The sequence below is a fragment of the Nannospalax galili genome, unplaced genomic scaffold (assembly GCF_000622305.1).
Source record: "Nannospalax galili isolate Female #2095 unplaced genomic scaffold, S.galili_v1.0 scaffold786, whole genome shotgun sequence".
NCBI lineage: Eukaryota > Metazoa > Chordata > Mammalia > Rodentia > Spalacidae > Nannospalax > Nannospalax galili.
Genome location: NW_008355774.1, coordinates 423,314 through 436,520, shown reverse-complemented (window position 1 = coordinate 436,520; position 13,207 = coordinate 423,314). Strand labels below are relative to the sequence as shown.

Genomic DNA, 13,207 nt, shown 5'->3' with positions numbered 1-13,207 from the left:
TGGGCTCCAATGGTGTCTACCATGCCCAATCTCTGCTACTAGCTCATCAAACAAAGGTGGGTGTTTGTCCTGTATTTGTTAGAAGATGGCTGGACTCTGGGTAAAGTGTGAATGGCTGAATCGGGGTCTCCTTTTTTGTTATAGCTGCTGGCAATATGTGGGGTCTCCTGTTTTGTTATAGCTACTGGCAATGTGGCACATTGTGCATGCTGACCCTGAGGTGGCCATACTGGATGAAGGCTCCAATGCCTATGTGTGTTGGAATGGTTGCCTGAGAAAGGTCCCTGTTGCCCATGTACTAGCAGAGGCTTTCTTGGCTGAGCCATTACTAAGTAGGTAGTGTAGGCCAACCCATGTGTTATTCTACCCCCTTTCATGGCTCAGAGCTGCCCCCTCTAAATATAGCCCAGGGGACTGAGCTCAGGCCTATTTTAAAACCAGGTTGGGAGGCAGCCAGGCATTTCCCAGGCTCCTAAAGGAGCCACTGCTGCCTTTATCTTTCTAGTCCTGCTACTGGGCACTCTCGTCGGCCCTTACTGTCCACTGCTTGCCATGCCTGAGGAGACCCAAGAAGGTAGGAGAGGGTGACTATAGGGAAGGGCAAGGCCCTATGGATCATGGGGAGATCTATCCCCATTGGAGGACCTTGCTGTCTTATCTTCAGTTTTCAAATCTTAGTTCTAGTAGAGGGACCTACCCCTGTGCATGGGGGAAGAATGAACTTGCCATGCCTGGAACCCCTCTTCACCTCAGGTTCAGCTTCAGCTTCCCCTGCTATGAGCCACTTGGAGGGATTCAGGGAAGCTCTCCACTTAGGAATGGGTCAACTACCGGCTGTGCCCAAGTGGGTGTGGGCATCTGGGGAGCTGCCAACCAGTTCATCTCTTCAACAAGGAAGCTGGAATTGGGGTGGGTGTGGAGTGGCTCCAAGGATTTGGACATCTGGACTAGGGATGAAAGTAGATAGGCCTCAGGCCTCCCCTGACTTGGGCCTAAATATCCCTAATTGGCTAAGGGTTGGAGTATCTCAGCCTGGACAGACTGACATTCAGCTAGTCAGGAGTTCGGTGGACTTTCACCTAACTCTTCTGCTGTATATACAGTACTAGCTAGGAATGGTGGCACATACACTCAGGAGGCTGAGGCAGGAGTGTGGCTGAGTTCATGGCTGTAAGGAGTTTGATGCCAGCTTAGGCTATAGTGAGACTTCCATTTCAAAAATAAAGAAAAAAAATAAATACAGAGGCTTTGAAGGACCTGGAGAAGCTGCAGGTACAGGTTGGGCAGGTCTGAGGACAGCAGTTCCATGGCTCTAGCCATAGTCTATGGCCACAGCCCAGTTTGGTCTACCTGGCAGGTTCCTTTCATCATATTCTCAATAGTTTTGTCTTTTTGGTTGTGAGCCTGAGCCTGTAATAGCTGCATTATTTCTTCAGCCCATATTCTCAACATTTAAAATTTTTACTTTGTGTGTACATGTGCCATGTTGTATGTATGGAGGTCAAAAAGATAATCTGAGGAAGTTGGTTTTCTCCTTCTACCATGTGGGCCCCAGGAATTGAAATCAGGTCATCAGCCTTAGTGGCAGGCACATTTACCTACTAAATCATCTCTCTGGCCCCATAATTAAAAAAAAAAAAAATTACAGTATTTTCCAGGTGTGGTGGGTGGTGTAAACCTTTGAGCCCAGCACTCAGGAGGCAGAGGCAGTAGATCTATGAGATTGAGGTCAGCTTCATCATCTACATAGCAAGTTCCAGGCCTACTGTGCCCACAGGGAAACCCTGCCTCAAAAAGCCAAAAAAAATTTTTACATTAATTATGTGTGTGTATACTCATGCATGCCACAAGTGTGTGTGTGACCAGAGGGCAACCTTTAGGAGTTGGGTCTTCCCTTCTACCATGTGGGTCTCAGGGATTGAACTCAGGTTAATGTTTTGGTGGCAAGAGCCATCTCACTAGCTGTCAGTATCTTATAATGCAGGAAAAGGGCCTGTCCTGGACTGAGGAAAAATGTTTGCCTTTTTTTTTTTGGGGGGGGGGGGACTTAACACTTGCCATGTTTTTTTCTGTAGCAAATAAAGTGCATTCAATTATAAAGTATGGGAAGTAAAGTGCAAAGAGGGAAATTTATTATGATCTGCAGTCCACTACCCACACATAAGGACTGACAGCATGTTTTTGTTTGACTGGTTTGTGAGCATGTCAGTTTTAAGCACGGAGAGTACCCTAACTAGGAAGTACTCCCCAGTACCCTGCTCCATTGTTATCTAACTTCCACGTGGGCCTCTGGAGCTCTTACAGAGCTAAGAATTTAAAACATTCAGTCAAATAACACCAGGAGGAAATATAGTATTTAGAAATCATAAATATTTTGATAGTACTTGGGAGGTTGAGGCAGAAGACTCATGAGTAGTCAGGAGCTCAAAGTCAGCCAGGCGTGGTGGTGCACACCTTTAATCCCAGCTCTTGGGAGGCAGAGGCAGAAGGATCTCTGTGAGATCCAGGCCAGCTGGGGCTACAGGGAGACCCTGCCTAAAAAAACCAACAATAACCATCACAACAAAAAAACTCAACAACAAAAAAACCCTAACCAAAACCAAAAACACCAAAAAAGTTTGAAATAATTACAATCACCCCAGGCATGATGGCATATGCCTTTAATCCCAGCACTCAGGAGGCAGAGGCAGGTGATCTTTTGTGAGTTCAAGGCTAGCCTAGTCTACATAGTGTGTTCCAGGTCAGCTGGGGCTAGAGGGAGACCCTGTCAAAAAAGACCAAAAAAAAAAAAAAAAAATTTACACTCACATAGAATTTACAAAGAATCAGTGATTAAATGGCAGGACCCAAGAATGGATAAAGACACAAATGCTGGTCAGGTTCCCTAGGAAAAGAATCAAATCAATCAAGGGAGGCTATTTCTCATCTCTCAAATTGGCAAATATATGTACAGATGCATGCATAAAAATTTTCCAGATGCTGGGGAGATAGCTCAGTAAATGCTAGCCTTGCAGGCATGAAGACCTGAATTTATTCCCCAGAACCCACATAATGGCATATACTTGCAACGCACCTCTGTTGAAATGGAGTCCTGAGGGTTCCTGGGGCTCAATGGTCAGTCAGCCTAGCCTATTTGGTGGGTTCCAAGCCAGTGAGAGACCCTATCTCAAAAAAAAAAAAAAAAAAAAAAAAAATGTGAACAGCCATCTGCAGAACACACACATTTTCAATGGGATGCCTAATGGTGGCGATGTTGTACTGTCAGGGGTTCTGGACAGACTTTCTAGAGGACAGTTTGATGATAGCTTAAAAATAAGTCTGTTCTTGGATTCAGTAATTTTACTTCTGGGAATTGTTCTTTATGGGAAACTGGAAAAAACCTTCATATTCAATGATGGATGTACTGGGGGTTAACTTCCAGAGGAAATTGGAAACAACCTAAATGCCCAGACAGCCTCAGGGGGAGCCCTGTATTATGGGAAACTATTAAGAAAAAGGTCTCCTGTAGTGATGTTGAGTGAAAACTGCAGGATTCTGGTGAGAACAGCAGAATCACACTGTGCTTGTTAGGGCAGGCAGAACCAAACCAGGAGGAAAATGGCTGGAATGTAGCTGCATTTACCTAGGAGAGTAGGCACCAGGTACCAGGTCTGGTCTGGTGGCTAACCTATAAGGCCTCAATTGCTGTGGCCTTGGACCAGCAAAACTGATGAAGTATTTGCTAGGGTTTTTTTTTTGTTTGTTTCATTTGAGATAGGGTCTCACTGTGTAACTCTGGAACTATGTAGACCTTGAATTCAGAGAGATGTGTGCCACTATGCCCAGCCTTAAACTGTTTGCTAGTAATAAGCAGGCAGAGGAATGCCTGAAAGTGCTTGACCTTGACACACTTAGAAGAAAACATGGGAGCAAGTTATGAGCCACTATGCACAGACCAAGAGGCCTTTAGAGTCTGAAGGCACCCTAGATATAAATCGAGTCAATCCTAAAGTTACAGGGAATTTGGAACCAAACAATGCCAAAATATTCCCATATACCCCAAGTCCCTGCTGCCTGAGGTTACCTGGGAGGTGAGGAGTGACTTGGTAGCTAAATCAGTCCCACTGCCCCTGCAGACACTGTGGCGCCAACACAGAGCCAGAGAAGCAGAAGACCACTGGCTCCTAATCATGTGCAGGAGGTACGTCTGCACCAAGTGGAGTCTATCAGTGACCTACACAGTGGAGGTGAGGAAGGCAAGATGGATGTTCTGGGTGAGGGTAGGAAAGCAGGTACCATCTTCCTGATCAACCACCCTCCCTGCAGGCTCACTGCGGCCCTATCTGGCTGAAGAGGCACAGACATGGGAAGAGCTTCTGGGTGTCTTGCCACCATCGCTGTGTACCCAGGCTGGCTGCAGCCCCATATGTGGCCATGGGGGGTTCCTGCTGCTATTGGCACTACTGGTGTTCACCTGTCTGGCACTAGCCATCCTGGCTGTCTACTTGAGTGGTAGGAACAGGCAGAGCTGGGAACCCAGGGCAACTGCAGATGCTGGAGTAATAAAGGGTGGGGCAGGGGGTAGTGGACATCCCCTGATACTGGGCTGGGTTGGAGGTCTTGGGAGGGCATGTGGTCTGACAAGGTCCCACAAATGCCTACCCACCTCCAGTGCTGCAGAGTGAATCCCTTCGAGTCTTGGCACACACACTGCACACACAGGAGGAGACTCTGCTCAAATTGCGTCTGGCCAGCCTCAGCCAGCTCCGGAGGCTCAACTCCAGCGAAGCCCGGGCACCCAGCTGAGATGTGACTTGGATGTGGAGCATGTGTGAGGGGGAATAAAGGGACCTTTGGCAGGTTTCTCCTCTCCCATTGATGGCTACATCTACACTACTTCCTTGGTTAGATTTTTGTACAAGAGCCTGATGTGACTTCACAGCAGCCTGTCTCTCCCGACCTCTTCAGGCCAGGCCTGGCCAAGCCTTCGGGTGCCAAGACCCTGTTTTGGGTGGCCCAAGGTCAGAGGATGAGGCACCAGCCTCCTGTCAGCACCCTCTGGGCATCCCTAGACAGGAGATTCAGAAGCCTAGAAATAGCTGCCCCTGCTCAGTCACCCCACTTTCCCAGAACTCCCAGTGGGGGGGTCCAGCCTCAGCTTTCAGACAAGCTGAGCTCTGAGTTGGGGGTGGTGGACCACATGGGGAGAGACTGCCTTGGAGGGCAAAGATGAGATGGGGCAATGTAACTGGGCCCAAGCCTGTGGGGTGGATGGGAAGGGAGGGCAGGCAAAAAACTCAGATTAAGGTCTCAGGAGGTTGAGTACTCTGTTTAATTCTCTTTTAATCTTTAAAATTAATCAGCACACACATCCACTCTAGGCAGGTTTGCCTCTCCACGTGCTATAGTGGCATGTGTCTAGACACCAGATCCCCAAAGGAAGTCACCCTAAGGGAGCAAGGTCTAAAAAGGAAAGGAACAGCCCTCTCTCACCTGCCCCTGAGCTCTGGATAGGCACACATTTGGCTTCACCTGAGACAGAACAGGAAGAGGCCATAGCCACAGGGCTGAGTTGCAGACACACAGGGCCAGGGTCCTAAGGATGCTGACTCCTCTCTCCAGACTCTCCCAGTGTCTATTTTTGGTTTTATCATTAAAAAAATAAAGCAACAATCACTGGCACAGACCAGTTCTTGTACTGTCTTCTGTTAAAAATATGGCAAGGGTGTAGATAGCCTTCTCTTGGGCCAGTGTGCTTCATAGAATATCTGTCCTTTTGTCCCTCGCACGACTTCGAGCTTTAGTCCGGGCTTTGAAGGCGGCAGCGTTATATAGGTGCTGGGTAAAGAGTTAAGAAGGGAGCCTGGTCACTGAGAAGGGAAAGCCAAAGGTTCCTCCTGCAGCCCACTCACAGCTCTAGGCCTCCAAGTAACAGGAGGCCTAGAGGGTAACAGGAGAGACGATAGAGTACCCAAGGATGCAAACCTTCTCAAAACGTGAAATTTTGCAGGCTTTCAGGGCAGCGGCATCCAGCACCAGTACAGGGCCCAGGCCAAAGATGTCACGGAGAAGCTCATTGTTCTGAAGACAAAAAAGGCATAAGCTCAGGCCAGTCTCAAGCAGCCAAAGTGGGCAACCTGTCCCGTGTGTCCCCCTCACCTGGAGGTGGTGGTGCATGCCTGAGCCCAGCACATCCTTGAAGGCTGCGTAGATGCGGTGGCGAGCCCAGCTGTCCACATAGAGCACTTCTAGCCCGAAGCGGATTGTCTCCTCTTCGCAGTCACCGCCCTGTAGGGTAGAGTACCCATACGATTGTGGATTGGGCTTGGCTGCTATGCCTGGGGACACATTCTTGCTAGGACACACATGTTCTCACAAACACACCTCAACAAAGTGCAACACAGCGCGGAATATGGAGCGTTGACGTCGACGATCAGCCTTGGCACGGTACTTGTTGCTGTCAGTGGCCAGAGTACGGAGGGCATCACAGAGGGCCTCCATGTCCTCATAAACAAAGTCCTCCTATGTGGGTGGAGGTGTTGGGTAGGAGCTTGGCCTCTTCTGGCTCTCAGCATGGGCCGAAGCTTTCTTTCCATTCATAGCCCTCCTCTTCTCTGCCTGGTTTCTCTTAACCCCTTCCCCGCCTTTGCCCCAGCAGGACACCTCTGCTCAGAGCCCCCATCCTTGAACCTAATGTGAGCCTGTATTGGGAACACCTCCCCTGCATTAATGACCCAAGACTGCTTTCTTTCTTTTTGGTCTTTTTGAGACAGGGTTTCCCTGTAGCCCCAGCTGGCCTGGAACTCACTATGTAGACCAGGCTGGCCTTGAACTCACAGAGATCCACCTGCCTCTGCCTCCCAAGTGCTGGGATTAAAGGCATGCGCCACCACGCCCGGCCCAAGACTGCTTTCTGTAGCATGCACTGCACAGTCTCAGATGGTCAGCGATGCCAGCAGGCACCTCCCACTGTCCTTCACACCTCAAGGTCCCGGGCGAGCTCAAAGAGCAGTGCAATGGCTTCACCAGCAGCAATCCGCAGGTTCACACTTTCACTGGACAAGAGCTGGGGCAGTCGGGGCAGCTGCCTAGGGAAGGGGCAAGCTAAGCTACATGTATGTTGAAGGTCCCTTCACAATTCCCTCCCACTTCTAGTGGGCAGCCACCCCTACCTGTCAAGGATATGGTTGATTTGGGTGCTGGGACAGATGGTGAGCAGCAATGCCCAGGCCTGCAGGGCAGCACAGAGCAGACCATGTGGACTGGCAGGGACCAGAGTAGCAGTGGAGCCACTGGTGCCACAGGACCAAGTGAAAACACCTTCCAAGCAGGCCAGGCAGGAGACCAGGTCCTAAGAGCACAGAAAGACTGAGGAGTGGCTCATGGGAATAACTTTGGGTATATATACTGTACCACCTGTATTCAAAGTCCCCTTACCTGGACATCAGTGGCAGCCACATAGCAGCCCAAGCCAAGAGCAGAAGCGCACTGTTAAGAAGAAGACAAAGCTAGGCCACCACGGGTGAGCAGCATGATTGGGAGCCCAAGTTCACTCCTCCTTAGCATTAGGGGAGTTTGAAGGTAATTAGAACCAGTCTGCTTAGGGATGAAGGGTTCATAGGGCAATGAAATACTCACATGGAGCCGGGCAGCAGGACTTGCTGTGCTGTCACTGAGCACCGAGACTAGCAGGGGCTTCAGATTATGGAACAGCTCCTCACCCTTGGGTCCAGGGCCCAGCTGCACACAAAGCAGGCCTAGCACAGCAGCAGCCAAGGCCTGTTCTTCGCCCTTCCCTACAGGATGCTTTCCAGTTAGCCCATGCAACAAGAGTAAACACCTGCCTACATAGGGTTTCCCAAGCGCCCAGGGCTTGACCTTTCTTAAGGCACTTTTCCAGGGCATCGGCCAGAGTGAGGCTGCGCTCCAGCAAGAAGTCTGGAAGCAGGCGAGAGGCCAGGGCCAGGCGCAGGCTCTCCAGAGCTCCTTGCCGGGTCTTGGCACTGGGAGGTAGAGAAAGGGGGTCATGTGAGTAAGTACTCTCTTGGTTCCACTTGCCATGGGCTGAGTAGGGCTCTGAGTATAGAAGTTGACCCAGAAGTACCTCTTGTCAGTGAGGGAGTCCACATATTCCTTCAGTTTTTCTTCTAGGTCTTCCTGCTCATCCACAGCTTCCCCACCTGCAAAGCCAGCAGGTCAGTACTGTGTCCTGCCCTTGTCCAGAGTAGCCCTCACTGAGCAACTTCCACTTGCTCTCACCCAGGCTGTCCTCTGCAGTGGTGCTGAGAAGGCTGGGGCATTCACTTGTGGTACTGCGGGCCTCACTGGCTGCTTCATCCTCACTGGAGCCTGAGTCAGCTTGAGCATTGCTTCGGGCACCTGGTAAACATAAAACTACTATGTGACCAACCAGCTTCCAAAGATGAGGGATAACTAGGAGTACCTCACGAATGCTATCCCATCTCAGATGAGAAAACCAAGGCTGGGTCAAATAGTACAACTTGACATATGGGACTTGAATTAGGAAGCAAGAAAAAGGGAACATAAGGTGCTAAGCCCAGTCCAGGGATAACCTGGCAGACTTGGTGAACAATAACCCCAATGAGGACACAGCCTGGTTTAAGGAGATGGGGAACCATGTAGAGGCAGAAGGAAATAGATGAGTCCCAATCTGGGTCTGTGGCCCAGTCTAGATCATGCTCCAATGTGGGTAAAGGTCAAGTGTTCTGCCACCAGGTTATACCCTTAACTTCCTCTCTACATTGTAACAGAAGCATAACTAAATCAGTTGGCCAGTTTTTAGAGATGCAAAAGCTCTTCTTTCAGGTGCAACAGGAAAGACAAGTAACTTGTTCTAGTTCTGCTGCAGGCCAGCATACTTAAGCTCTCTATCAATTCTGGGGGCAGAAGCCCAGGTGGCATTGGGTGTGCTGGGTGCCCCGTGTTTCAAATATATTGTTTTCTGAGTTTCCTTTAGTCCATTCAGGTCCATCAGCATTAGGTAAATACACAGACATAGTGGCTCCTCTTGACCATGGAAAAGTAAAGCAGCTTCTGACTGGGTGAACCCTTGAAAGAAGTAAACATAATAGTGAAATCTAAGTGTCAGGAGGGCAGGAACACTCCTCTGTATGGATATGGTTCAGGCCCAGAACTTGGCTTTGGCAAGGATAGCTACTATGGGAGAGTTCTAGATAGGTTCTGATCTGGTTGCTGGCCTTATACCTTAGGAACTATTTATATTATCTGTCTGCAGGAAAACGTTCAGCCCACACACTGGCTGTATTTATCTCTTACTACCCTACTTGTCAAACAGCTCAGCCTTTTCTCACTTGCTTCACTGTACTGTGATTTCTTCTGCCAGGCCTTTACACAACAGGATCTCTGCACAGGGCTCTTCACTACCTTCTCAGGACTCAGCCAGAAGCTCCTCTCAGGGGATCTCCTATGTTTCTGTATGACATCACTTAGTAAATAATTTTAGCGTTCATCCTTGTTCCTTGTGGAACTGTTAACTACCCTACTAAATGTCCCCGAACTCAAGCCACATTAGGGCAGTGATAGTAGATCCAAACTGTGCTTGGCAGGTACCCTGTATCAGCAGAGTAAATGTGTTTACTGCAACAAGACAGGCTTCTGGTTGCAGCTGATAAGGAGTCCTAAGACTGCCTCAGGCTCTAGGGTATTTATCCAGTCCCCAGCACAACTGCTAAGGCCCCTATTCTGTACTTTTCCAATCACATTTCCTTTAGTTTTCCAGAACAGGCTAGGCCTCTGCCAACTTCCCTGTGAGTCCACCAAAGGAACCAGGACTTGGCAAAGGGACTGGCTTTATGCTCTGTCCAGGGGTTGGTCCATCTTAGCTGGCAACTGGGGTGGGAGAGGCTATAGGGAAACCCAGGCACTGAAGTGGTGGCCAAGTAACTGCTGAGGGCGCGGGATCCCTTCTTCAGACAGCTGGCAATGTGCTCAGGTTGTGTGCACACGTGGCGGATGCCTGCTGGGGCACGTGCGGGCCTTAGTAGAGTTCGGGGAGGCTGCGCGGAGCTGATCTGGAAGGGTTCCCCAACTTAGGACCCTCGGTTGACATCGAAAGGGAGCCACAAAACGCCCCCGCTCGCCACTAAGCAGTCCTACCTGAGCCCCGAGACTCACCACCTCCACGGCGCTGGCCGCCCTTGCGGAGCGCGTTGCCCTTACGAGCGCGGGGCATGCCGGGAACCGGGGGGGGCGGGGAGAACAGGAGAGGGGGCGCGGGGTCAGGGACCCGGCGGGCGAGGACTCCAAACCAGCGAAACGCTGGCCGATGCACGGAGCCGAGACTTGGGAAGACGACGGGAGCCACACGCCGCGCGCGCCACCATCTTCACGAGGCGCCCCGCCCTGTCAAACGGGTCGCTGGGAAGGTGAGTTCCCGGTCACCCGGCTCAGGCCCGCATCCACGAGGCGGGAACTACTATCCCCAGGGGGCTAGGCGCACAGATTAGGGCCGCCCAGGTTTGGCGCAGCGCACGACGGGAATCGTAGTCCATTCCTGAGATACACAAACCGACGCTGCGCCAGCTAAACTATGTACCCACAATGCCCTGCGTACCTTCTTCGCTCCTCCTCAGACACCCCCGCCCCGCCCTCTCCGCGCCTAAATTCATAGTTTCCCTCATGGGTGGATGAAGCTTCTCTAGGCTCTTGCCACAGGACACTTGCCCCGACGCCAGGGTCCAGCGACAATGGGGAGTTTGGCCCTTGATATAACGGAACAGACAAGATTCAGGTTATGAAAAAGTAACCTTATGATGAGCGTACAGACGATAGAATTTAACAGATTATTTAGCCTAATTTTGGGGAGTTGGAGGGTGGGGTCTCTCTGCTTCGGGGTATGAGTTCTCTGTGCACCCACTGACGTGTAGGAACAAAGTCCTGGGCTGGCATCCCTAACCACCTGCAATTCAGACTCCGTGGGGTTGCTTTTTTGCCATAAAAAAGATGATCTCAGAGGGTCTCTGAGGCTGGTTTTATGTTTTTATTGGGCTCTATCCTTTCCTCAGGGATTCTGAGGGAAGGGGTGGTGGTGGAAGTGGACTGTGTACTTGGGAAGGTTCTGTAAGCTGAGTAGAGCAAGAATAGGGAGTCCCCCAAGAGCAGGAAAGTAGCAACAGGGACAGGAAGCAAGGGCAGGAACAGGAACTCCAAGCTTTATGCTGCTTCCTTAGGGCCAGGTCTGGGTTCTTGGCAGGTGGGGCCAGCTCAGCCCCTATAACAGTGGCAGCTGAAGGATTTCCAAGCTCCAAGGCTGCCATCTGGCAGCAGGTGAGAAAGGCTTCCATTTGTCCTGGGTCTCTCCTGGCACAGTGCCCATGGCCATGGCACTGTTGGTGACTGCAGGCCATGGCAGCCTTGGTCACACTGATTACATAGGGGCCTAAAGTACCCACTAGGTAGTCATGGAGATGCCAGCACTCCTGTGGAGAGAAGGGGGATATATGTCATTGTTCCTGCTGTATGACAGCTTGGCTTCTCCGCTACCCTGGGGCTTCAGTATGTACTGCATAGCAGGCTGAATGGGGCAGTGATCGCCTCAGAGCTGGAGAAGCTCAGGTTCCCCCAGAGCACCACGCCGGCTGCCCCCAGTGCTGCACTCAGACCAATAGTCTGCATCAAGTCATCCTGGAAGCAAAGAGCTGCTAAGCCAGTGCTGGACTGGCCAGATCCACCAGGGTTCAATTCTACCAACAAACTCTTTGGTTCACTACCATGATTAATTCTACCTCTACATAGGGCTCTTTTGCAGTCTCAGTGATTTTTAACAACTGCCACTCAGAGAATGACTCCTTAGACCAGGGCTCTAAAGGCTGGGCTCTGCTTTACCTCTTGAGATCTCATTGCACAAAGACATGCCTCCCTGCTCCAGGATAGGGTCTTGGAACTCTGTAGACCAGGCTGGCCTTGAACTCACAGAGATCTACCTGCCTCTGCATCCTGAGTGCTGGAACTAAAATATGTGCCACCACGCCCAGCCCAGGATAGGGTCTTTTTAAAACCCTTAGATCAAGAACCACCTCCTCAAGTCCCTCAGGCAAGATCTTCTCAAAGATCTTCCTAGGACAGAGCTGTTGCTCTACTCAAACCCCTAGACCTCAAGCTTCCACTTACCTGAGACAAGAATCTCCCAGAGCTCCGGTGTGTGAGTTGGGCATAGGCCAGAACAGGTAGAAGACGTGCATACCCAGCAGGAGCTACATGGAAGGCCTCCTCCAAGCGGTGTAGGACAAAGGCCTGGTGGTAGGCAGGTGGCAGTCTGGGTGGGAGGTAGATGCTAGGGAATAGAGCATTGGAGGTGGCCCAGAGCCAATGCAGTTGGGTGTTGTGGGTAAGGATGACTGCATGGCAGTGGCCTGTGTAGTTAGAAGCCATATTATGCCAGCTATTGCCACATGCTGGGTAGTGATAGGAGCCCCAGAGCCCATAGGGCTGCAGTGCCTGGCCCAGCTTCAGTGTCTTCCATCAGTGCAGTGCCGGGGCAGCCTGCTCAAAGACAGTACATGCTTTGTGGAGCTGCTCCTGAGGGTTGAGGTCAGGGAACATTTGCTGTGCCCAAGCCCAGGAGGCTGCCTGATAGACTCTGCGATGGGGGGCCCAGTTCCCAGCCCAGAGTGGATACCTACCATTCTTCCCAGTCTAGCACTGCCAAGCCAGCAAAGCTGGATCCCAGGCTGTGGTGGATTTGGTGGGCAACCTGTGCCAGGTGGCATTCTAGGAACACAGCCTGGGGGATACCTCCATTATATGCTGTGCCCTTAGGCCCCAAGTAAGGATAAAGGCTAAGGGCCAAACTGGTTCTTGTAGAAGATGGTGATATGCTGGCCATGACTGGTTATGATGCCCAGGGTATTAAGTGGTAGGTGCACTCCAAAGTGGGCTTTACAGCGTGCTGAGGGTACATTCCACAGCAAGGAAAAGGGGCGTTCAGAAGCCTGCAGTAAGACTGGCCATGCATCAGGCATAGGGCCACCCCCACCATCAGGGCTGAGCCTGGCTGGTCATTCCACAGAGATGGAAACCTGAAGGAGAGAGGGAATATGAACTTATAGAGTCCATGGCCAAGGCCATGCATGCCTTCTGAACAGGAAAGCCAGGAAAACTTTCCCAGTTCCTTCCCACAAGGAATGGGGTGGGGCTGGGGCAATTATGACTCTCAAGTGTCCCATGGGAATATATGAGAAGCCATATC

General features: G+C 51.0%; 3 protein-coding genes across 4 annotated transcripts; 1 reads left to right on the top strand and 2 right to left on the bottom strand.

Annotated features, from left to right (window-relative positions):
- The first annotated feature begins 410 nt into the window (after positions 1-410).
- Lsmem2 (leucine rich single-pass membrane protein 2) lies at positions 411-5,684 on the top strand. The gene is made up of 4 exons (XM_029556145.1): positions 411-574; positions 4,116-4,226; positions 4,306-4,491; positions 4,652-5,684. The coding sequence occupies exons 1-4, from the start codon at positions 553-555 to the stop codon at positions 4,783-4,785; spliced, it is 453 nt and encodes a 150-aa protein (XP_029412005.1). The 5' UTR covers positions 411-552; the 3' UTR covers positions 4,786-5,684.
- Ifrd2 (interferon related developmental regulator 2) lies at positions 5,290-10,385 on the bottom strand. 2 transcript variants are annotated; one of them, XM_008853130.3, is made up of 12 exons: positions 10,117-10,385; positions 8,239-8,358; positions 8,084-8,159; positions 7,858-7,982; positions 7,618-7,775; positions 7,417-7,467; positions 7,152-7,330; positions 6,962-7,067; positions 6,364-6,501; positions 6,139-6,267; positions 5,965-6,060; positions 5,290-5,817 (listed from the first exon to the last, which is right to left on the bottom strand). In XM_008853130.3, exons 1-12 carry the CDS (start codon positions 10,190-10,192, stop codon positions 5,737-5,739), a joined length of 1,335 nt encoding a protein of 444 aa, XP_008851352.1. In that variant the 5' UTR covers positions 10,193-10,385; the 3' UTR covers positions 5,290-5,736. The 2 variants fall into 2 exon arrangements, with proteins under 2 accessions (XP_008851352.1, XP_008851353.1); XM_008853131.3 differs by having other exon boundaries at positions 10,135-10,385.
- Positions 10,386-10,990: 605 nt separating this feature from the next.
- Positions 10,991-13,124, bottom strand: Hyal3 (hyaluronidase 3). The gene is given in 6 exon segments (XM_029556184.1): positions 10,991-11,291; positions 11,294-11,438; positions 12,130-12,639; positions 12,641-12,802; positions 12,804-12,961; positions 12,964-13,124. Coding segments are annotated over 6 exon segments (1,221 nt in total). The 5' UTR covers positions 13,091-13,124; the 3' UTR covers positions 10,991-11,172.
- Positions 13,125-13,207: the final 83 nt, after the last annotated feature.